The sequence below is a fragment of the Eurytemora carolleeae genome, unplaced genomic scaffold (genome assembly GCF_000591075.1).
Source record: "Eurytemora carolleeae unplaced genomic scaffold, Eaff_2.0 scaffold132, whole genome shotgun sequence".
NCBI lineage: Eukaryota > Metazoa > Arthropoda > Copepoda > Calanoida > Temoridae > Eurytemora > Eurytemora carolleeae.
Genome location: NW_019396543.1, coordinates 189,200 through 214,325, shown reverse-complemented (window position 1 = coordinate 214,325; position 25,126 = coordinate 189,200). Strand labels below are relative to the sequence as shown.

The window sequence follows — 25,126 nt, the reverse complement described above, 5'->3', positions numbered from 1 at the left end:
ATCCAAATATTATTGGCTACGTGAAAACTATCAAAGAAGGCAACCATAACTCTTTTCAAAACTAAACCACTCTTTTTCATTTGTTTATTTTATTTTAAAAAAAACTTGCTGAAGCTTCAAGCTCAGGCTTTGATGTCCGACTTCCTTAGGATTACATTTTCCCATCAAATCTGGATTTAAAAGAACATTTTCTCTGATTTTACATTTCGTTTTTTTTAAACATTTCTGTAAATCTAATTTAAATTCATATTTTTACAAATATGTCATTAAACTCTAATTTCTTAAGAGGAAGTTTAATGAAAACCATTTAAAATCTTTGAACTTAGAGATGAAAAGACATGTGCAATTTAATAGATAGTTAATTTGATTTGATTCTCTCATGATTTATAAAAAGTGTCCCCCCCCCTTTTCTTTCAAATCAATTTTCCTCAATTTGTTACAAAAAATGTTTTATTAAAAATCAATTTTTCCCAACTTGTTATCAGTCCTATTTAAAGATTAATGTGCAATCCAATGTGTATGATCAATCAATAACTTTTTAACTTAATATAACTTTTCTTGGCTTTTTGATGTGGTGGAAAGATTTTTTTTAGCATTTTTCTAGTTCTAATGTTGTTAGAAATCAAATAGCTTTTAAAAGAATTAAAATTTTTTTTTTTTTGAGTTTTTGGCCCTTTTCACTCCACTTTTCAATCCATTTTTCACTCCACTTTTCACTCCACTTTTCACTCCATTTTTCGCTCCATTTTTCGCTCCACTTTTCACTCCACTTTTCACTCCACTTTTGGCCCCTTTTACTCTACTTTTGAATTTGAATATGGAAGGAGTGGGAGAGTCAGAGGCTTACACAAGAACTTATACAAGAGGCTCAAAAATCCAGGGGGCTGATCCCCCCCCCCACCTCCCTGCTTTAAACGCCTCTGGTGGGACCCTTCATTTTGCTCTTTACCTGTATCCAATTGCGAGGAAGTGCAAGAGTAAAAGATAGAGCCCATGTAGAACAAACTACTTTTCTCGCCTGTAAAAATCATAGATAAAAAATTCTAAATTTTTTTAAAGATTGAATTATTTATTCAACATGAACTTTTAGTTTGCACACTTTACTTTTTGTTTGTCTTCAAACAAATAAGATTTGTCTAGATTGTTCGAAAACCATTAAATGTAACATAAAAAACATTACTGTTTTATAATAAAAATTACATAGAAAATCTTGTATTTTTAATTGGTTTGTAGTCTAACCAGTTCAAAAATATTACAGTGTGTGGAGTAGTACATTCGTAATAGCATGACATCAAAATAAAAATCAGGATTGAACATGAAATTAAAAATGAAAAGTTCATAGTTTACAATGTTTTATCCTAGATACTAAACATTACTTAATTTCTGTCCTTGAATTTATTAGAAAACTGTTTTTTTTCAAATTTGAAATAATTTTTTCTTGTACCGAAAAAGATTTTGAAATTTTGTGCATTTCACTAATTTTCAATCTAATTCATGAACCTGCTTTAAAATAAAATGGTGTTGTTATTACTTATTCGAATAAATAAATATTATTTAAAGGCTTTAATTATGGCGAAAATGGGGGATGGGGGGGGGGGTTGGGCTTGGACTTNTAACAAGGTTGCACCAGTGATAACAAGGTTGCACCAGTGATAACAAGGTTGCACCAGTGATAACAAGGTTGCACCAGTGATAACAAGGTTGCACCAGTGATAACAAGGTTGCACCAGTGATAACAAGGTTGCACCAGTGATAACAAGGTTGCACCAGTGATAACAAGGTTGCACCAGTGATAACAAGGTTGCACCAGTGATAACAAGGTTGCACCAGTGATAACAAGGTTGCACCAGTGATAACAAGGTTGCACCAGTGATAACAAGGTTGCACCAGTGATAACAAGGTTGCACCAGTGATAACAAGGTTGCACCAGTGATAACAAGGTTGCACCAGTGATAACAAGGTTGCACCAGTGATAACAAGGTTGCACCAGTGATAACAAGGTTGCACCAGTGATAACAAGGTTGCACCAGTGATAACAAGGTTGCACCAGTGATAACAAGGTTGCACCAGTGATAACAAGGTTGCACCAGTGATAACAAGGTTGCACCAGTGATAACAAGGTTGCACCAGTGATAACAAGGTTGCACCAGTGATAACAAGGTTGCACCAGTGATAACAAGGTTGCACCAGTGATAACAAGGTTGCACCAGTTATAACAAGGTTGCACGAGTAATAACAAGGTTTCACGAGTGATAACAAGGTTTCACGATTGATAACAAGGTTTCACTATTGATACCAAGGTTGCATCAGTGATACCAAGGTTGCATCAGTGATAACAAGGTTGACAAAAATGTTGGATTTTTAGACAGTTTTATTTAAGAAATATGGATTGTTCCAAAAAGCATTTGTAATATTAGGTTTACAATATTTCTGACTTCTCTTCCCTCCCCCCATCCCCCTAGACCCCCTAGTTGCGCCTCTTAATCATTTTGGTCATTTTACCTTTCTAAGCTCATTGCGGTTAGGTTTAGCACAGAACATATTGCCGATACATCCTGAAACAAGAAATTATTGTGCATCATCTTATAATATAAAGGGTAAAACACCTCGCACTTTTATCTCTCATAGACTTCATTATTATCCGATCATAATGAAATTCATATAACAGTGTCTAGGGCCTTAGGACTACATGATTAAACAATTATCGGATATTACCAACCCTGCTCTGAATAAATACTCTTTCTCTCTTGGGAAAGGATTAAGTGTTTTAGGGTATATTGAACACTTTTAAAAAGATCAATTTTATGCAATTTCTGGATTTTTTTTTTAACACCCTTTATATAACTAGCTAAAGTTCCCGGTGTTGCCTAGGGAATTTTAAAACACTTGAATTTTGAAGAAAAGAGATTTGATATATAACTAGCTTGGGACCCTAGCTTAGCCTGGAAAATAAATATTCTCTATAAAAGGCAACCTACTCCACCCGACTTAAAAGAGTTAATTGGATAAAAGTGGGAAGTTCCTAAAGCATTGGCATACTAAACTAAACAAAAGATAATATTGCATATTTTATTTTAAATGATGAATGATATGGACAACGAAATGGTAGGGACCCCCTTCTATAAATACTGTTTGGATAACTTCCAGGTTCCCCTTTCATCATTATATTGAACTCGTTCATACACTTCTTAACTTTTAAACCAAGCTAAATCCAAACCAAATTATTTTTATCAAAATTGAGGCAAATCGGTCAAGGGGTTCGTAAGTTTTGTCACAAAAACACCAATAGAAACCAAATATACATTTATATATTTATATATATACATTCTATTCTGTAAGGCTGCAACGGTATAGAATAAAATGTCAACTTTCGAGTTGGGTTAAAATAACAAAGGAAATTGTAATTTGGACGCAGTCATGTTTTTCATGTTTTCATTTTCTGTTTATGAACCACAAAGACTGCGAATATTTTACTTACATAACAACAAAATTCACAGAGTCTAAGCTAGTTTCTTATATTCAAATTTTTAGAAAGAAAAAACTTTGAAAAATATGGACTTTTGTATCTTCATAATCAAACTCAATTTCTTTTTACAAAACGATTGTATTCTTGGTGTTATCATGTACTACAATGCAACTCAATAGGTAACTTTGTTTCAAATGTTTAAATTCTACCTACAGGGCTGCCCACACATGATGATAAAAGCTGACATTTAAGCAACTGGAATTTTCGACAATATTCGACAAGTTTCGACAAGTTTCGACAAGTTTCGACAATATTCGACAAGTTTCGACAATATGCGACAAGTTTCGACAATATTCGACAATATTCGACAAGTTGCTACAATATTCGACAAGTTTCGACAATATTCGACAATATTCGACAATATTCGACAAGTTTCGACAATATTCGACAATATTCTGCAATATTCGACAAACTGGCACCAAGAACAAGTATAAAATTGATAAAGACAATTGAACGAAATTTAAACTGTCTGTTTATTTTTTATTCATGCTTCCCTGCAACTTTATACTTCTTCATTTCTTTGCTAAAACTTAAGATTAGCCATTAAAAACCCACATTTAAGGCAGAAAACTTAATTTAAACTGAAGAACAGAATAAAGTCTTCTTTACAGTCTCATCCTTTGTGGGTAACCCTAATGTTGACGTATTTGAACTACAGGGTTACCCACAGAGGATAAGAATGTTAGAATGACCTGAAACTCAATAAATAAGACGATCCAAAGATTAAATTAAATTTTCTGCTCTGGATATAGTCTTTAATTTCTTTTTTAATGATTGGACAATGAGAGAAACAAGTTTGAAGTTTATAGTTGCAGGGATAGTGAAACCAACAGTATAAATTTCGTACAATTGTCTCTGAAGTCCTGAGAGGGTAACCCTGTACTTATTTTAAAATTCGGTGATGGTGATCGACCAAACCTCTGTAGAGTGAAAAAAGTAGATGTAATTCCACATATTATTGAAAATATATCTCGGTCTTGAACCACGTCAATTCTAACGATGTAATAATCACCAAAGTCGATAGTAAAAAATGTTAGAAAAGCCACATGAAAACAAACAAACAAAAAAGATTATTTAAAAAAACGGGCCGTCCAATGGATAAAAGGGTAACGAACTCAGATCATGATATTGAAAAAAGATAATTTGCAAATATTCACTTTTTAAAGAATGTTTTAAGACAATTATTATTCTTTGAGATTGTTTCTGTCATGAAGATTAAAAAATGACTGTTTATGTGTATGGTGGGGGTTGATCTTATTAACGAAATTTTATTCTGGTCTGATAGTTGAAAGTTCCATTAATCTCAATCTCCTTACTGGTATTAGAGGATTGTATAACTGTTCCAGGCTCTATGTGGGGACAAGTTGGACAATTTAAACCACAAGATTTCATTCCAGGTATTATTAGCCTCTTTGGGCTTATTCTATGGAGGATCTAGAATTCTGGCTCAGATGAGTTTATCCCAGAGTTTATGAGGTCTCCTATAGGTAACCATAGGTGGATTTTGAAAAACCTCCTACATTCAAGGATCCTGGACCATGGTTCTCCAATGTTTCTGTATGATGGAGGAGATACACGGCGGCAGTTGAGGATTAATAAATGAGAAAGAGATTATAACTCGTTTTGGTTTCTCCTCCTTCTCCACTTTCTTCTAAGCAACTTCTCTATGGATAGCTTAAGCTTGGACTATAGCAGAGTCCACAATTCATGAATAGTAATCCCCGCAGTATGTATTCTTAATGCTGTTCTTTCTTCAAGAGCTTCTTTACAGAATTCTAGGCCATCAACCTCCTGAGCCGCTTATGATGGGCCTGTGAGGCATTTCCTGGAATGTGAGTTTTATGTACTTTGAACAGCTGATACTACTTTGCTGAATTCTTGCCATCAGCCAGCATAGCTTTAAGTTCTTCAGTTGTGATGAAATTCTTATCAGGTGCAGTATTTAAAACAGACTTTATCTGTTGTCGTTCTCTTCAACTTGTGCATAGTACGGATTTAGTGTTTCATTCTCTTGAAGTTGTTGGTTAGAAAGTTCGTTCAGACAGGATTATCCTTATCCCAAGGTTTTATGTAATCACCCTGTTTCTCTGATCAACTATTTAAGAGCTGTTAATTCTCCAGGAGGTAGGTTAGGACTGATTTTGTTTCTATTCTCAAGGCCTAGGATTTCTGATTTAGATGCAGAAGAGAACATTTTAAGGTCTTCTGGTCTCTGAATACATTTTTTTGGTAAATGGACCCAATCATGTGTATGTTTACCTTTTGAGGTCTCCAAGTATTTATTGATATAATCATAAAAGTACAGATTATTTTATGATGACCATCAAGTTCTCTTTGGTAACAATTTTTAAGGCTGTCTTTTTATATGAATCTTATTCTTTTTATAGATTTTCATGATTTTTTAAAGGATTTTTCTTCAGTTTTCTATTTTTTTGTACCTTCTTGTTACTCATAAATAAACAATAATATTTGAAACCAACCAAATTGCAATGATATTCAGATATTCAGAGGACTTGCTCACTCGTAATTTTGAACCAGGCCCTTTCTCTCAGATCCTCACGTGAGAATAAATTATGTTCTTTAATTTATCTTTATAGCTACCATTTACCACACAGACATTCATGACTCCTGGCATTATCTTTACACAGGATCATATTTACCTTATTTTCTCATATTTTCTGTGTTTTCTTATAACCAAGTTTTGAAAAAAAGTAAAAAAGTTTGTCCAGTGTCAAGCAAACAATAATAATAAGAATAAATTACCAAAAGCAGCAAGAATATACATTATACAGGGTGTCCCAATTGAATAAACATGAGAATTGATCGTAACGATTTTGTATATTGATGTTTCCTCTGCCATAGAGTTGAGAATATGTTTATTTATGTTTTGATTGCATAATGTTGTACTCTACCACAGTGAGTTGTTATGACCATTAAAATCATTGAAATTATGTAATACAGCGCTATAAATTCTTAATTCTCGTATAATCTATCTAGACATTTAATACCATATCTTCAGTAAAACAGTCGAGTACTTGTTTTCCATAATTCTATGGAGATCACTGTATCAAGGGTGATCTATTAAAAAATGTACTTTTATTCTAATAAAAAGTGTCATTTCATTTGTCTTTATATTTTTTAGATATGTCATTGTTGTTAACTTTAATCTCAATTAAAAATATGACCATAAATCTAGAATTTAGATACTTGTATATTGCCTTGAAAAATGTTAGGAAAAGAGACCGAGCACATTTTCAAATATTAGGTCTAGTTTTGAAGGTTAAAACGTCATTTTAGCGCTAAATCTTTACTCCACGCCCCCACCCACCATTTTAATGGCATTGCACCAGTAACTACAAGAAAGAATTTAAAGTACAATAAAATGAATATACGTTGGACATGAAGAAACAAGTCTGTTTATTTTCATTTAGGAAAATAATTTCAACAGGGTTAAATATTTATCCTGGACTATATAGGATAGGTTTGAAATTTGAAAGTTTTCAACAACTTTTTCAATAATAGAAATCCTAAGTTTTCAGCCAAAGTTTTCGTAAATTATTATATTTTTCGAAAGAAAAGGTTGGACATTTTTTTCTTCAATATTTTCCTTGTTAAACGTCCTGAATTCCCTCGGCCTTGAGTTTTTCGTACTGCAGCGGCGAAACCAGTTTTGATATGTAAACTTTACCTTACATTTATACAGTATTCAGTTAAACTTGATATTTTGACACAATAATTGCTGATAATGTTGTGATCTGTTTCCAGCACATTAAGGTATTATTTGGGCATTACTACATTCTTTTTTATATGAGAAATGAGCTTTGTATCCTTGTATTGTTTAGATTAAACCTGAATTTATCCATTTTGTTATAGTTTATTGCATATTTGTGAGATATTAAATGATTTATATTTCAAGAACTAATTTTGTAAATATTTCTTTTTCTGCATATTGTATTTTTAGCGTATTAATAAAATTAATCATGCAATCTTTTTACAGATTGAACCCGTTTGGCGTTAACCAGAGCTGGGAACTTTAGAATGGATAACCTTTGATCCCGACTGCTTAATCCGAATATCCACTGTGGAAACTTTTAGTTTTAGTCCTTTATCCACTCTTTTTCTCTCTCTTTGGATATCCGTTCCGTACATTATTTTCTCCTATGGGAGTGCAGGAAAATAGTTCGTAAATTGTATTGACCAATGAAATCCTTGAAAATTAATTCTATCCGTGAGAGACCTAATTTCTAGCAAAAAAAGAATTTGTTGTCGGCCATTTTGTAAATTAATCTGTGAAGAAAAATATGTAATAATACGTTTGAGATTCTTTTTAAACTAATCATAACTATTGTTTTAAATAATAAAAGGGTTAGAAATTAAGTGAAGGCCCTTTCAGTCAAGAAAACGAACAAATCTGGCATGATGTTTTATTAAATTTCATAGAATCAAATTTGTTGCTCTAAATATTTAATCTCGAGACTAACATAATCTTGCGAGTATGTTAATCTCGAGATTGGCAAACAGAGAGGATTAAGCATTAATCCTGATATCCACCATTCTAAAGTTCCCAGCTCAGAGCACCGTTATTTCAAGGAGAGATTTGAGGCTTAGTGCTGGTTCCAATCAAACCCCATAACAGATTATGACATGGTTGATACTTAAGGATACTTTAAGCGGCTGGATTTGGTCGCACAGTTTTTAAGTTTAACATTATTAGCCGATATTCTCCCATTAACAATGACTGAATTAAAGAAGTGATTTCAAGTAACCCTCCTTTTGTACAATGTACAATGTAGTCAATTCATACTGGTAACATTCAAATTTTTAGCAATTTTCATTGGGTTATTCGCAATTGTAATGATCTAAATTTACCATTTAAAAAGTAATATTTGCCCGAAGACGAAAATTTTCTGTCAAAAAGGACAGAATGGTTGTGGCATGGAAAAGGGAAAATTGTAGCTCATATGGCCGCCTTCCTTTACCAGCTCACACAGGTGTTAAGGAACAGCTGTTTTAATGCTGGCCTTTTTAAGTTTCTATTTCGAAATTGACACCTATTTTTTCTGTAAATTCAAATTTTAACACCCAGATTCTAAACTAAATGTTTTGATTTGAAAACAAAATTAAATGTAAAGAATTCAAAGAATTTTAAAATTGCATGCATGAGCAAACTTTTAACAAGAGTTCCTAAGAAAATGTACAAATCCGGCAAATGTGTTCTTTTTATTTACTTTTCCATCAAATTTGTATGTATTTTGGGCCTGTCTGTTGTTTTTGAGTCTGTATGTATTTAATAAACATCAAAAGGCCCAATTTTTGGTGGCAACTGGACCGTCAAAATTGAATCAATCACAATGTTTCATAATTTGATGTTTCAAAAAATTCGGACCTGATCGATTGCGTTAGCCTAAGGCAGGCAGTGTCTCACGCCCGGCCGTTTTTGAATTTTAAATTGAAAAAATGTCGACATTTATTATTTTTTTAAATGCACCAATTGAAACAGAAAATTCCTTGAACGTTTGAAAACGATAAAAAAAGGCAACTTTCATAGCAAAAGTTATAAGCAAATATTGTTAATAGGAAAGGGGGCGAGAAGCGCCCTATGAGCTTGGTTAGCTGAAATATCTGCAATGATTTATCCATAGAGAAAATGATAAAGTATTTGATGACCCCAATTAGAATAGCAAATCTGATTCAAACCGGTCCCCTTTATACTTTTATCTGAGCTGCAATTAATTATTATGGCTTAATTTTATAGATTTACATTCTAATAATATTTTCTGCAATAGAATTTTGATTTTAAACTTTTGCTCAAAAATTTGCATTGGGGTTTACGAAATTCACAAAATTTGAAAACACTTAAACTTGGCTTTGGGGGTGCCTGTAATTAAGCATTTGTCAAAAATACTTTAAACTTTTTTTCTGTCTCAACTTTTTGCAAAAGAAGTGAATTAATGAATGGAAAGTTTTTAGCTTTTATCTATAAAGATTAAAAGCTTTAAAAACTAAAAAAGAAATATATTTATTTTCAAAAACACTCTAAAAATGGTGGTATTTTTGACTTTAACTTTTGTTCCTTTTTTACACAAAAAAATTAGTTAAGATCTATTACATTCAGATCTATTATATTAAGATCTATTATATTAAGATCTATTATATTAAGATCTATCATATTAAGAACTAATATACTAAGATCTATTATATTAAGATCTATATAGATTTTAAATTCTTTGTTCCTACATTTGGGTTCTTGTACAGTACCATTATACTTCTAAAGACACATGTCAATCTTCAATATTAGACATTTACGCAGAATAAGGAGAGAATTTCTCCATTTTTTCTAGGAAAGGTCAATCCTCAGTTTCTGCTGTAAGAACTTAAGGTTTCATTGTCCTCTTCAGATTAAGATTTATTGTAAATATTCTTGTTTTTGAATAGAGGAAGAACCATAAAGCTTTGAAAAAACCCGCATCTATAAATCTTGTTTGAAGTAATTCTTAACATGAAATACAGAAAAAAATCTATTTATAAAGAACTCTAACAGTAAAGGAATTTATCAGTAAAGGAATTTATCAGTAAAGTTTCCTACCAGTAAATGAATCTACCAATAAAAGAATATACTAGTGAAGAAATCTACCATTTAAGGAATTTACCATTAAAAGAATCTGTCAGTAAAGAAGTCTACCCGTAAAGGAATCCATCACTACCAGTAAAGGTTTCTACTAGTAAAGGTTTCTATAACCAGTAAAGGAATCTACCAGTAAAGGAATCTACCAATAAAGGAATCTACTAGTAAAGGGGTCTACCAGTAAATGAATCTACCAGTAATAGAATCTACCAGTAAAGGAATCTACCAGTAAAGGAATGTACTAATAAAGAGATCTGATAATAAAGGAATCTAATAGTAAAGGAATCTATCAGTAAATGTCTCCACCAATAAAGGAATCTACCAGTAAAGGATTCTGCCAGTGAATAAACCTACCAGTGAAGGAACCTACCAGAACAGGAATCTACTAGAAAAGGAAACTTCCAGAACAGGAATCTGCTAGAAAAGCAATCTACCAGAACAGGAATCTACTAGAAAAGGAATCTACCAGTGAAGGAACCTTCCATCAAAGGAATCTACTAAAAAATGAATCTACTAGTATAGGAATCTACTAGTAAAGGAATCTACCAATTCATGAACCTACCAGTAAGGGAATCTACTAGAAAAGTCGTGTACCTGAATGTAGTAGATCCCTTTGCAGATAGTGCCTCCGAACTGCCATGTAAACGTGAACAGTTTGTACAACTACAAAAACAAAGCAAAAATCTCAAGAGAAAAAAAAGAAATTGTATTCAAAGTTTGTCAAATTTAAAAGCTACGCGGATTTGATTTGTGTTCTTTATTACTCGTTTAAAACTCTAAATATTATTTGTGTCTCAATCAGATCTCGTAGACCCTTGATACTTCAAACCATATTAACTCTGCTATATATAAGTTTTAAATATCAAAGGTTTACACAATCAGTTTCCAATAATATAGGAATTAAAGAAAATAGAGTTTGAGCCGAGTTATCAATTCAAATGAGTAGAATTCAACTGGCATTCACTTACACGTTATATATATATATACAGGGTGAGTCAAAAAAAAGTGTGAATAACGAGATCTTGCGTATAATAAAGCATTTTTTTAAATCTCATTTTAAACAAATATATATTAAATAAAAAAAAAATTATATGCAATCTAATAAACCCTTTAAAAAAATCCGAGAAACTATTTTTTACTCAAAATTAGATGATTAGAAAAACAAAAGTTCGGAAATATATTATTTCTATCTCACCTTAAAATCTTAAACAAATCACATGAGTAGTTTTGGAGAAAATACGCTAAATTAAATTCAATTTTAATAATACACTTTTGTATGCGCAATTTCCTAATATTATAATTAAGATATTTTACCTTTATCAAAAATTCTCACTATAAAAAGAATTTAAAAAGAATAAAAATCATCCAAATGATTTTTTAAAAAAATTGCGGATTTTCTGAATTTAATTTTGCGCATTTTCTCCGAAACTACTTATCACATCAGTTTTAGATTTGAAGGTGTTATATAAATAATAAATTCCCGCACTTTTGTTTTTCTACTCATTCAGTTTTGAGTAAAAAATAGTTTATCGGATTTTTTGAAAGGGTTTATCAGATCGCATATAAATTTTTTTTTATTTAATAGATATTTGTTTAAAATGAGATTTTAAAAAAATGCTTTATTATATGCAAGTTCTCGCTATTCACACTTTTTTTGACTCACCCTGTATATATATATATAGCCTGTGAGTGAATTTCAGTTGAACTCTACTCTTTTGAATTGATTACTCGGCTCAAACTCTATTTTTCCATAATTGCTATATTATTGGAAACTGTGTCTATCAGCTTTCTTATAATTTTTTTTTTCGAAATTTCATACATACTTCTTAAAAAATGAGATTACCAAAGAAAACTTCTTTATTATATGCAAAATCTCGCTATTCACATGTTTAAGCAATCTTAAGTTTATTTATGCAAATAATTTTAACAACAGCTTGACTTAATAAGTAAAATGCTGTTTTAATTTTCATTGGACAGTTTCTAATAAGAGCTTAATATACGTACAAGGGTTACCAACAAAGAATAAGACTATAAAGATGACCGGAAACTCTTAAGATATAACGATCCCAAGTTTAAATTTAGTCTTCTGCCTTAAATAGTATTTTAATATTTTAATATTTTATTTGATAAAAGTACAAAAAAAGAAACAAGTTTACAGTTGCAGGGAATCATGTATATAAGGAAACAGACCGTATAAATTCACGGTCTCATCCTTAGTGGGTAACTAAATATATAATTAAAGTATGTATATATTAACAGTCGTTTTCCGAATCCGAAGATCAAAAAGATGTTTGAATTTGTCTTTAGAAGGACTGTATGCAATAAAAAAAAGATTTTACCTTAACTGGGAGGCAGAGTAGGATAAGCAGTAGGTCTGCACTTGCCAAGCTTGCGAGAAACGTGTTGGTTGGATTTTTCATTGACTTTCTATAGTTCAAACAGTTCTTTACATAATTTCTTATATCTAAATTGTCAAACTGATGCCGGAGACTATTCTGCTAAGTTTAATATTCAAGGTTTGAAACATCAAAGATATCCAATTTTTTACCATCAAAAATATCAAAACCAAAATGATCCCTTTCGTGAAAACAAATATCGCTTTATCTTTTAGAATCAATAATATATAATGCACACGTGTTTTACTTTTGCCCTGTAAACTCCAGTTCAATTCAAGAACCTTACCGACTTTTCAGCAGCTAGTGCTGGGATTATAGTAAACATTCAGACTTTATCAGGCAAAACAGGACAGTACACCAAATGAATCATCCTTTGCAACCCAATGTCACCTATGATATTCTATGAAGTTTGTTAGATAAAATAATCTGATTTTTAAAAATAAAAGGTTTACACCATAAGAATGCAAAGATATAGGGATTATAAAATGCGAGTTTGTTACAAAGGCTCATTAATTCCTTTATGTGCACGGTGCACAGTGACCCAAAGCTGGTTACCAGCCATCACGCTAAAACCGATGAGAGTTTTGCCAACTACTTCTTAAATACTAACTCTTAGACAAGTGCATTGGGCTTTAAAATGTTGCATGTTTAGGACTACAAAGTTGAAAACGAGTAAGTGAGCTAAAAGCAAAGACCAAGGCGTTGCGACACTTTAAAGTCGACCCGGCCATAATTAAAAACTTTTGGCATTTTTTTATATCACCATGGATCTATGTAGGTGACATAGTTAGTTATGCTAGAAAACCAGGCCATTCCAGAAGAAAATAAACCCTTAGAATTTAGACGAAACAGGCTTAGTCTTCTTTCAGAAACGTGAACAGCTTCCACTAAAAATGTATTGAGAGTGTAAAAAGTACTGTTTCCTGCGGAGTACAGCGAAGAGAATAAGAATGTTCCCCGCTACACCCAGTAGGAAGGTCATACCATACACCAAGAGAGGGGGCAGCAGCTCCTGCAACAAAAATGTAAACTAAAGGGAAGGTTCATAATACAGTCTAGATAATAATTACTGCTTATCTGCCTATACGGGCTGGGCTAGGTTGGCCTAAATTTTTACCGGCACGATATGCTTAATTCTTACAAAAGGTTTTTGACTGCCATCTAATCACCACTTGTTGCACATAATACCTATTCAGGGGTTCAGTAATCAGTCTTAACATAAAACATAAAATTCATGAATTTATTCTATTTTTGAAGGTTTTGTATTTCGTATCAAAAGGATATCCTTAAATTAATATCTCTGAAGATAGATGTACGCTAAATGATGGTGTACTCCAGTTTTACGATGTACACCAAGGTACTAATGCAATGAAAGTTATTTCACAGCAAGGAACTATAGTCTATATATTTCTTAGTCACAGCCTGACATGGAATCTATTGTCTCAAATATAATCTACGAAATATTCTGGTCATAGGAAACTATTATGTGAATTTTCAAAATTATCAAAATTAAATGCTTTTATCCTCCTCGGATACTAGACGAACACTGATGCACCCATTCTTGTTTACATTTTCCGCCCAGAGAACTGGTTTCAATATGTACGCAGAGTATAGATGACCGCAATTAACCTTCCTTGCATTAGTACCTTGATGTACACAATGGAACTTGATGTAGAAAATATTGCATAATCTATGTATACTTTAATACCAGGCGCGGATCAAGGGGGGTCGAATAATAAATCTATATTTTTCTTGTCTAATATGGCTGAGTCAAAATTTTAAAGTAAAGTTCTAAAGCAATAATTTAAATATTTTATGAGTAATTTTCTATTTTGGGCACTTAAAATGCTCACTTTATATTCCAATTCCTTTAAAAAATTTGCAAAATGGGTTCCCCTGCACCCTCTACTCGCTCACAAGTTTCCAGCTGAAACGCAGTTTTATTGGAAANCCCCCATTTAAAATAGCTGGGTCCGCCCCTGTTTAAAAAATGTTGTAAACTTCAATTTATATTTAGCGTATAGACGTAGTTTCATGTCAACCTCTCTTTTATTATAGACAGGATGTCTGATTCTCAATTAAGGTAACCCTTCAATCTTTGTCTAGTCAAATATCCGTTTGTTTCTATAATGAAAATTATATTATTACTCCCGATTTATCTATAAAGCAATCTGTGGTGGATTTCTGCTTGAGAAAAAAAAGTATTGTAAATGTTAAACACTATTCAGACTAGAAGTATTGTAAATGTTAAACACTATTCAGACTAGAAATATTGTAAATGTTAAACACTCAGACTAGAAGTATTGTAAATGTTAAACACTATTCAGACTAGATGAAGAATGACGAAATCTTTACATTCTTGATTCGATAAAGGTTTAAAGGGAGTGACTTGCAAGGTAAGAGTTTAGCTGAGAGTACAGCATTTTACAATAAAATATTACGATTTATTTGATAACAAATAGTGATTGTAGAGTTCAAAGGGGGGGGAGGGTCTTGAAATGTGCAGTGAGAACTGGCAGAGTCAATTTTCCTGGCTAAAAGGAGGGTGTTTATTTCCCAAGCAACAGTCCCGGTCACCCAATGTTCTCAAATTGGCGATGGTATGATGGCAATAGTTGGCAATAGTTGGCAATAGTTGGCAATAGTAGGCAATGGTTGGCAATAGTTGGCAATAGTTGGCAATAGTTGGCAATAGTTGGCAATAGTTGGCGATAGTTGGCAAAAGTTGGAAATAGTAGGCAATAGTTCCAGAGGTCTTCTAAAATTCGCCACAAATCCATAGAAGATAACATACGTAGAAGGTATATTTCAATCCTGTATATAAGTACTGTTAACAAGAATGCATTGATATAAATTGATTGATACATAAATGTTAACAATGTTTTATATTATAAAATATTCTTACTATTTGAGGATAATAGTGTAAATTGAGGTGTCTGGTTGTCAAGAATAAAACAACATTTAAATTACAGCTGGTTACAAAGATTTATAAATCACGAAATTTAAAGCTTTTAACTATATATATTTGAAGCGTGAGCGCTACACATGAGAGTGTTTACTGTTCTGTCTGAGGTATAAAATGTTGGTTTGGCCACTGGAGAAAATCTTGGTCAAAGAAAACCTTACAGCAGAGTAAGCTTTAATTGTTTCGGTTAACACTGGCCCCAGACGGGGGGTTTGAGGATATCAGGGTTATATACGAGAATAAACAATGCAAAGGTTAAATTGGTATTTGATTGATTGATAGGCACATGATTGATGAATTGGTAATAACAAGAAATGATATGTGACATGTTAAGGTACATGTAAGATTAATATTATTGTGTACGAACAAACAAAATGATTACTTAATTACATCGTCATGGGCAGCCTGTTTTCATTTAATAATGCTGTTGAGACAATCGTCAAATAAGTTAAATTGAGTTGAAAATTTTCCACTTAAGGATGTTTAAGGGCAGGCGTAAAGCAAATGAAATAAATGAAAGATCAAATAAAAATAGAAATTGAGGCTTTAATTGATGTCTGGCTCAATTTATAATGAGGGTAAATGACAATTTAATTTGAGTTTAGCCTGGTTTTCCCTTGTGAATGAAGGTGAACTAGAGTCCCGGTGGGAGCTGTGGATCCGGGACAATTATTCCGGCGGGTTCTGATTTTGGCAATGTTGTTCAAAATAGAAATTGAATTAATTAAAAGAAAAGCAGTAAAGACTATGAATATCAAATTGAAATGAGTTTTATTTTAAGATTAAAAAGAATAAATTTTCTTTGAAAGTTAGGTAATGCTAATTTTCTGGGGAAAATTTTGAATTGTTAATTTTTTTTCCTTGTGGGATAGTCTTTAAGAAACTGTTCATGCTTTTAAAGATTCAAGAAATTGTCTAAATAATGAAACCCGTGATCTGGAGTTGGTACGAGCTCTATTGCTCGGTTTCTGTGGAATCTGTGTGGAACTCATCCTGAGCTGCTCCAAACTGGTTCCTAGGTCTGGAGGTAGATTCTTCACTCCTGATTTTTCCCCTGAATTTCCTCCTGGGTTTCCTGATTCGACAGGAGGGTTGGGATTGGTCGGAGATCTGGACTGGTTGGAGTACCTGGTTTGCCTTCTGTTTCTCTTCCTGATTTCCCTGGTTCTCCGCCTGATTTCTTCCTGAAGTTTCTGATTTTCCTCCGGTTTCTTTTCCTGTTGTCCTGGCTCTTTTCCTGGATGTTCTGGTTCTCCTCCTGTTTTCTTCCAGAAGTACCTGATTCTCCTTCTGTTACTCTTCCTAATTGCCCTGGTTCTCCTCCAGATTTCCTCCTGAAGTTTTTGATTCTCCTCCTCTTTCTTTTCCTGTTGTCCTGGTTCTTATCCTGGATTTCCTGGTTCTCCTCCAGTTTTCTTCCAGAGGTACCTGATTCTCCTCCTGTTTCTCTTCCTGATTGCCTGGTTGTCCTCCTGATTCTCCTGGCGCCCCTCCTGAATTTCCTGGTTCGATTGGAGGAGGGGATGAGGGGCTTCACCCAGATCATGGTGTTGGAGGGGACATAGATGAAGAATTCTAGGTTGGTTTCCATTTGGTGAATGAATTGTTTGGATAAGGCATTCAGGGTGTGGATTTGGTTCTCTCTAATTGCATATTTGAATGCATTGGTGTGGATTTGGATGGCATGGTCAGAGTGTCTGGGATGGCGTCATTGTTGCTCATTGCCACCTCCAGTGTTGCGAACGTGGTTGGTGGGTGTGCGACAAATCATGCATCATTGTAAATGACAGGGAGAGTTCCTGGTGCATGTTTTCTGAATCTCCTGTTGTGGGGTCTCAGAAGATTTCCATGGGGAGTATCCTGTTGGAGAGGGGTGGTGGGGTCCATCTCGAGTGTTCCTTATAACTCAGGTTGGATAGATTGAAATGTACCTTCTATGTATGTTATCTTCTATAGATTTGTGGCGAATTTGAGAGGACCTCTGGAACAATTGCCTACTATTGCCTACTATTGCCTACTATTGCCAACTATTGCCAACTATTGCCAACTATTCAGTGGCGTAGATAAGGGGGGTTATTGGGGTTATTTCCCCCCCCCCCCTAGAATCCTGGGGGTAAATACCCCCCCCCTAGAATCCTGGGGGTAATTACCCCCCCCCCCCCTAGAATCTTGGAGTGGAGGTAATTATCCCTGAACATATATTCAGGCCCTGAATAGCAGGGGTTACTCCACTTGCTGCCTCTACAAGTAACAGTTGACTTGTTCACTTCCCTTCAAAAAAAAATACATTTCCTATTGATTAGTCTGCAGACTGCACTTGTGTAAAGACGTCTATTTTCATGAAAGTAAAAGTTTTTGTGGCATTTTGCAGATGCCTAAACAGTAAACTCTGGTTACTTCAGTTCACTCACACACAACTGGTTATAATAAAAAATAAATATTATGAGTTAATTTCCTAAAATACGATTTTTGGACCCCCTCCCACTCCTATCAATTTTGTACATGAATATTATATGTAAGACATGGATACAATCATATAATTGACCATGTTGAAGGAGCCCCCAGTCCCCTAAACTTTCCTAGCCGGGGCGCTTGACCCCCTAGCCAGTCCTAGCCGCAGCGCTTGGCCCCTGCCCCGTTGCATGTCCTAGCCGCAGCACTCAGCCCTGAAAGTGTCTTAACCTAACCTAACCCTAAATATATAATTGTTGAAAAAGTGGTCATACATACAAAATTGATTGGAGGGGGGAGGGGAGGGGGGATCCAAAAATTGTATACGAGGATGGTATGAATTATGGTAAAGGTTTATAATATTTTTGTAGGTCAAGTCATCAAAGAACTTATCAAACTTCCTCAATCTTCATAAAAAAACAGAATTAATATTCTGTAAATTTATTTCGTAGTTTTTTTCATTTGGTTAAGGTGATGCACATTATATGTTTGTTTGAGCCAGCTTAGACTCTGAACATACTGATTTTTTTATGCCTAGCTTTAAAATTTTATTGTGCTATAAATATTAAACAAATTGAACCCTGGTTTCTGTCCTAGAGAAAGTTTTTGTGTCCCCCCCCCCTTTTTGTACTTTTNATAGGGGGGGGGGTCCAAAAAGCGTTCTTTAGGAGACTAGGACAGATTCCAACCAATACCAAGTACTAATTTTAGTCTATAGAATTTTTGCAAATAAAAACATATTCCTGTATGTAAATTTCAGATATTATGCCTCCTAAGAGGAAACTAACACAGAAAACAATTAAGAACTTTTTTTCTTCTGATCTCTTCAGGTTATTTTTCTCATTCCTAATTTATTTTAGGGCTTTAAGGGCTCACGCACAGGCATCCCATTCCCTTGTGATAAAAAAATTTAAGTAAAACTAGGGCATTTTTAATGTGTAAAAAAGCTTTGCTCCGGCCTCCCCTCCTCATCCCTAAAAAAAATTCAATTACAGGCCTGTTTGACATTCAAAGATGAGACCAACTTTTTTTTAGAAAAACCAAATCAAATGAAATCAACAAAGTTGCTGCTTCATCCACTTTAACACTGTCTGACTCAGATCCAGATGACCCTCCTTCATTTTTTGATCCAGGTACAATTGGATTGTAGTCAGAATCTACAACACCTACACCTACAAGATGCACCTGTGATTCATTTTTCTAAATAAGATTTTATAAGTTTGATAATTAAGTCAAAATTTATACTCCAGGGCCCAGGCCTAGGGTATTCATAACTTTCACTAATTTTGACTATAGATGTAAATAGTTAGTTATGAATTGTTTGAGTGCTTGTTTGTTTGTATGTTATTTTAATAATTTTGGCAAAGTTGGTGATTTTTCTGCAATTTTTTTTAATGATACGAAGAGAGAAAAATTGAATATTCTTATCTGACCATGATGTATAGACATTCACTTTTCATAGATGGGGATCCAACAACAAAGAAGATTCGGAAATCTAGAAGCGAGGATAATGAAAGTTTTACTCTTGTGGATCATAATATAAACAGTATCAAGGACACATATCCATGGGGAGATGATAATGATGAAGATTTGGAGGTTGGAGATAAGAGTAAACAGATTGGAGATGATTGGGACATGAGTAAACAAGAGGATCAAGAAGATAGGAGGAAGCCAGAGGATCAAAAAGATAGAAGAAAACCAGAGGATCAAAAAGATATGAGGAAACCAGATGATCAAGAAGATATGAAGAAACCAGAGAATCAAGAAGATAGGAGGAAACCAGAGGATCAAGAAGATATGAGGAAACCAAAGGATCAAGAAGACATGAGGAAACCAGAGGATCAAGAAGATAGGAGGAAACCAGAGGATCAAGATGATATACAGAAACCTGAGGATCAAGAAGATAGGAGGAAACCAGAGGATCAAGAAGATATGAGGAAACCAAAGGATCAAGAAGAAAGGAGGAACCCAGAGGATCAAGATGATAGGATGTGCTGAAATTTAGTTAATAAAAAACAACTTTTTTTCTTTTTAAGGAGACTGGAGGAGGAGGATGTGTTCCAGGCACTCTAACAGAGCTTTATGAGGCAGCAAAGGGAGAAATTCACTTATGCTTCTTATGAAAATATTTTGCTTAACTTTAATGATTTCACAACAACGAAAATATTTTAAGCTCCGTCGGAGGAGGACAATGGAATTTGCGGGCTGAAAATTTGGTTTGGCTGTCTCCGCCAGGAGATTCCAGTAGAAGACGACATTTTATATAGGTTTTAAAATTAATGGTTAACAAGTATACATTGTTGATACAATAGTACGCATTTAGTGTTATCACGCATAAACAAAGTGATAAATTAGCAACAATCCAGAGGATAAAATGCCATGCGTACGACAGAGATGGTGCTTTGTGCTCATTATCTCAAGACCTCTAAATTTATACCTGTCTGCATATCTATATATATATTATCGTTGCGGGCATTACACAGTAACTTTAAACTGATACAAACTTTAGGAATTATTGTAATAATGATTTTAGAGATAATTTGGTATTTTTCTTTGAACCAGATCTTGTGAACACAGATAAATTATGTAAAAAATGACTACAACAAAACAAATGAATAAGTCTCATTTTACCAATTTCTCAAACAATTACATTCATATATTTCTTTTTTCTTGTTTTTCAATCCCCCAACTCAGGAATTTTGAGCTCACAGCTCTGAACATAGAACATTTTTTGCATTAGCTTACAGGGTAACAACACCTTTTATTTTTGTTTTATAATATTTTATTTCAAAAACTTTAACTTACTTTACATATATAATCTGATATTTTTTAAGTCAATGATAGTTTAAATATAGGAATTGCGTCTTTGGAACAAAATCCAATATTTAAACCTCAATATCTTTAGAACTTGATGTTGTAAACCTTTGATATTTCAAACTCAGATTATTTGATCTAATAGAATTCTTAGTCTGAACTATCTAAGGTCTGCAACATTTGGTTCAGAAGATATAGTGATTAGAAAAAAGAGTTTGTGGCAAAGACTCAATTCCTTTAAATAAAATATAAAACTAAGTGCGCTCACTCTAGTTGAAAAAAAATACAAAAAAAAATATGTAATCTCAACAACAACGGTTGGAAATATGATGGATGAAGACTCAAAGAAACAGTTCTTTTCCCCAGAAAAAGAATAATTTATTTTTCCTCTCCAGGTTTAATACTAGGATGTTCATAGTTTTCACACAGTTTATATGCACAGTGCACAGTGCATAGGCATCAGCAGATTTTTTTTGTCAATTTAGCTCGTGGGTAAACTTGTTTACACAAAAAAAACTTCATAATAGTAAAAAAACTTCAGTGCTTAGGATCCGTGTTAGTTGAATACACATTCCACTTCCTAGATACAGATCCAGATCCTGATCAAAGGGGCAAAAGCTGTTAAAAAACTTTTTGATTTAAAAACACAAATCTCAACTGTTGAAAAATAAGATATTATTAATAGTTTACTTATCTCAAAATATACAATAAAAAAGCAAAAAAAGTTTTTAAAAAATTGAAAGTTCTTTATTTGTTCAAAAATCAGCTAAAACAAAAACTGTTCTGAACACTGATCCATTTTTAATAATAATTTCTTAAATAATTATTTTTTTCACTTCTAATTACTGTGTTAACAAGTAATGTTTCGTACTCAAGTAAGTTTTACTTTTATAACTCACAAATTCTGGCATATTCTATTATTATAAACTTTAACTATTAAATACAATATCAAGCTCTAAAGTTTGAAACATGCATCATTCAAAAAAAAATTCAAGACCAAAGAGGGAGGGGCATTCTTACTTAAAATGCACATTTTACAATCTATATAATAAAGCTCTTCGCTCATTTAATTTTATTATCTACAGCTGGCCAAAAGGCTGGACCAAATTGGCCGAATTTTTTTACGGGAACCCAAGGGTGCCTGGGGGTTACCATAGGCTATAAAATCAAGTTATTTGTTTTTTAAAATTCAATTTTTTTCTGAGGTTTTAAAAACTCCACAGGCAACACCTGATACTTCAGCTAGTAATTTTTAATCTGAAAAGGTAGTATAATGAAAATTTAGACCACAATTATGTCAACTGGTTTTTTAAATATCAATAATAAACCATACCAATACTATCTAAAAATGAAATATTCCTGTTTTTATAAACACATTTTGAAAGTATTCCCCATCTTAAAAATATTTTCTAAATTTCCGCAAAATCGAAAAATAATAAATTTGTTCTGCCATGCTACTAGACTGCAAGCTGGAACGGTGTTTAAGCAAACATCAATTCAGCCAGCAATATTACCATAACAAATTAGTGAGATCTGTAAGCAGCAGACTTACCTAGAAAAATAGAAAAATTATAGAAAATTCGACAAACTTACAAGGGAACTTTAAAAATATTTGTTTACTTCCTATAATTAAGTTAATGGCATCAAAAGTTAAAACTTATATAAACACTGATTAGTGTGCAATGTACATTTGAAGGTGAAAAAAATGATTTACTCAAATTTTTTGTTTTTGAAAAAAATGTTAAAACTCAAATATATGAATAATTTAAACTTTGTTTACATCATTCACATATTTGGCTGACTCCTAGTCCCTGATCTAACATAATTTTGGTTAAAAACATTCCTATTTTATTTTATTTTGCTTTATTTGGTAATATTATTAGGTTTTAGTTTTGCATTCATCAATTCTACAGTAAAATTATACTAAATAACTAGGCAACAACAATGCCTGTGAAGGTCAACATCAATACCTGAAGAAGTTGCAACTGTAAGCTTGGTTTCCCCGCCACCAAGGCTAACAATTGTTTCTTTTTTAATCATTTTAATATCAATAGCTTGATATGCAGGTGGGGTCTTAACCAAGTTCTCGGCAGCAAGCAAAGGATGATGCTCTTGATATTCTAACTGACTTTGACAATTAGAAGAAGGCTGAATAATTGTCAGCACATTTTCACTTGAATTGAGATCACTAACACTACCAAGTCCTACAGAATGGTTGCAGTCTGATCTAGGATCATCAGAGCCTGCACTGTTGAAATCTTCATTGATATGATTGTGATTATTTACATCATGATTTTTTATAAGAACATCAAGGTCGCCATTGCTCATTTTCTGTAAATCAAAAACACAATATCATACAATTTCTTAAAGCTTAGTTACATAAGAATGATTTTAGTTTTTAAGAATTTTAATGACTTGATGGTATCTATAAAGCTGTAATCTCTGTTTGGGTGTCTGTTTGTTCGTTTGTCCATCATAACTCAGGAACCCCGGACCGATTTGCCTTAACTTTTGATTGGGGAACTTGGGAGAGCCACAGGAATGTGCTAAGCTTGGTTTTGAGATTCTTATTTGAGTGGTTCGTATTTAATAGAAAAAATCTTGTGTTTCTGGTAAAATCGTTCAATTGCGGGTAAACGAAGGAACCTGGGCAGCGCTGGGTTCCCAAGCTAGTACCCTTATAGCTTTGTATATACAGCTACAAAACCTTTATGAAAAAATGTAGTGCTAAAGCAAAAAGAATTTAAATTTTGTGAAATGGTGTTATAAATATAAATTTTCTTGCTTTATACTACATTGAAGTTGGTTGTAAACCTTTTTTTTCAAAATATTATAACAAAATCCTTGAAGATTTTATATTCTTGCAAACAATAGATTTGCAATAAGTATTGAATTTATTCCAACCATTTAAAGTATTTTTTAGCATGAGAAAAGAAAAACATGCTACTATATAGAGAAAGGGCCTAAAGACATAAATTTCAATATTTTTGATTTTGAATATAAAAAAATATGGTTGTTTATGAATCAAGAGTAAAACATTTCGAAAATTCTTTAAACTAAGCCTACATACTGGAGAGTAGATATAAATATAAGTAGATATATATATTTGTTTGAAATTCAGAAAATATGTTCAGCAAACAAACACATTTTATAATGGAGAAAGGACAGGAATAAAAGGAATAAAAGGAATAAAAGAAATAAAAGGGATAAAAGGAGTAAAAGGGATAAAAGGAATGTATAATGTATATTGTAGAGTAACAATGCAACATGACGTCCTCTTAACATTTTGCCAGAGCATAGCAGAAAGTTTACTCAAGGAAAACATATATCAAAACTCATAGTGACTGGAATCAGTCTCACATATTATAATATCTAGCTACGTGGAAGGAAGCCAGGTTAGAGCCTAAGGAAGGTTGTCTTTAACTCCGCCACAGAGGTCCCCCCCCCCAGCATCATCTACGAGGTTGACAAGGAGATAAAGCCCCCCCAGCATCATCTACGAGGTTGACAAGGAGATAAAGCTGTAGTTGGTTGTCTGGCCACTCTAGGAAGATTTCTTCTAAGAACAGGAAAACGCTGAAGAGAGGGCCGAGAACTACGCGGAGGGTGAGGCAGAGAAAGCGGAGAACTGAATCTAACTGCTGCAGGGGGTGGAGAACAATCTGGAGGAGCTCGCCAAGGACGTCCTCTTGTTGGAGGAGCTTGAGGAACTATAACATTGAAAAAGAATAATGGTTTGAGTCTGTCTATTGAAACCTTATCTGCTTGAGCTCCTAACTGCAGAGTAAAATACTTGTCATTCTTCTGTAGAACCAGGTCCTGTCCTCTAAACTAAGGATGGAGAGGAGTAGTTGAATCCTTACAAACAAAAACATGGGTTTCAGTTCTCTAAGAGGCAGGGACAGCAGGAGCTGTTGCACGAACATAATGATTAGGAGGAGCTGAGAAATTCTGCAGGACAGAGAGGATCTGAGACTTGAAAACCTCTAAGGGGAAACTCTGGAACATCTAGGTAGTGCTGGGCACGTTCCGACTTTTTTTAAATCATTCCGTTCCGTTCTAGAACGAGGGCCTTCAGCTAGATTGTTCCGTTCTCGTTCCGTTCCTTCCCGTTCCGTTCCGTTCCGTCCCATTCCGTTCCGTCCCATTCCGTTCCGTCCTGAGTAGAAGAACAGTCTTCCCGTTCCATTCCGTTCTTAGTTGAAGAACAGTTGCATCCCTCTTGTTCTGCTCTTAATCAAGAACGTTTCCATCAGTGGCGTAAATAAGGGGGGTTATTGGGGTTATTTACCCCCCCCTAGAATCCTGGGGGTAAATACCCCCCCCTAGAATCCTGGGGGTAAATACCC

General features: G+C 33.6%; 2 protein-coding genes across 2 annotated transcripts in view; one reads left to right on the top strand and one right to left on the bottom strand.

Moving 5' to 3' along the window:
* The window catches only part of LOC111705213 (uncharacterized), a 41,110-nt gene extending 27,480 nt beyond the window's left edge, over positions 1–13,630 (bottom strand). The window contains exons 1-6 of the mRNA XM_023477689.1: positions 13,471–13,630; positions 12,491–12,578; positions 10,746–10,814; positions 2,503–2,555; positions 1,085–1,115; positions 950–1,018 (exon numbers count right to left, since the gene is read on the bottom strand). Of these exons, the coding sequence (XP_023333457.1) occupies positions 950–1,018; positions 1,085–1,115; positions 2,503–2,555; positions 10,746–10,814; positions 12,491–12,578; positions 13,471–13,529 (369 nt within the window). The 5' untranslated portion in view covers positions 13,530–13,630. The remainder of the gene's footprint in view (positions 1–949; positions 1,019–1,084; positions 1,116–2,502; positions 2,556–10,745; positions 10,815–12,490; positions 12,579–13,470) is intronic.
* Positions 13,631–18,605: 4,975 nt separating this feature from the next.
* Positions 18,606–20,055, top strand: LOC111705206 (glutamic acid-rich protein). Its single transcript, XM_023477683.1, has 3 exons — positions 18,606–18,793; positions 18,999–19,096; positions 19,426–20,055. The coding sequence occupies exons 1-3, from the start codon at positions 18,729–18,731 to the stop codon at positions 19,959–19,961; spliced, it is 699 nt and encodes a 232-aa protein (XP_023333451.1). The 5' UTR covers positions 18,606–18,728; the 3' UTR covers positions 19,962–20,055.
* The last annotated feature ends 5,071 nt before the right edge of the window (positions 20,056–25,126 follow it).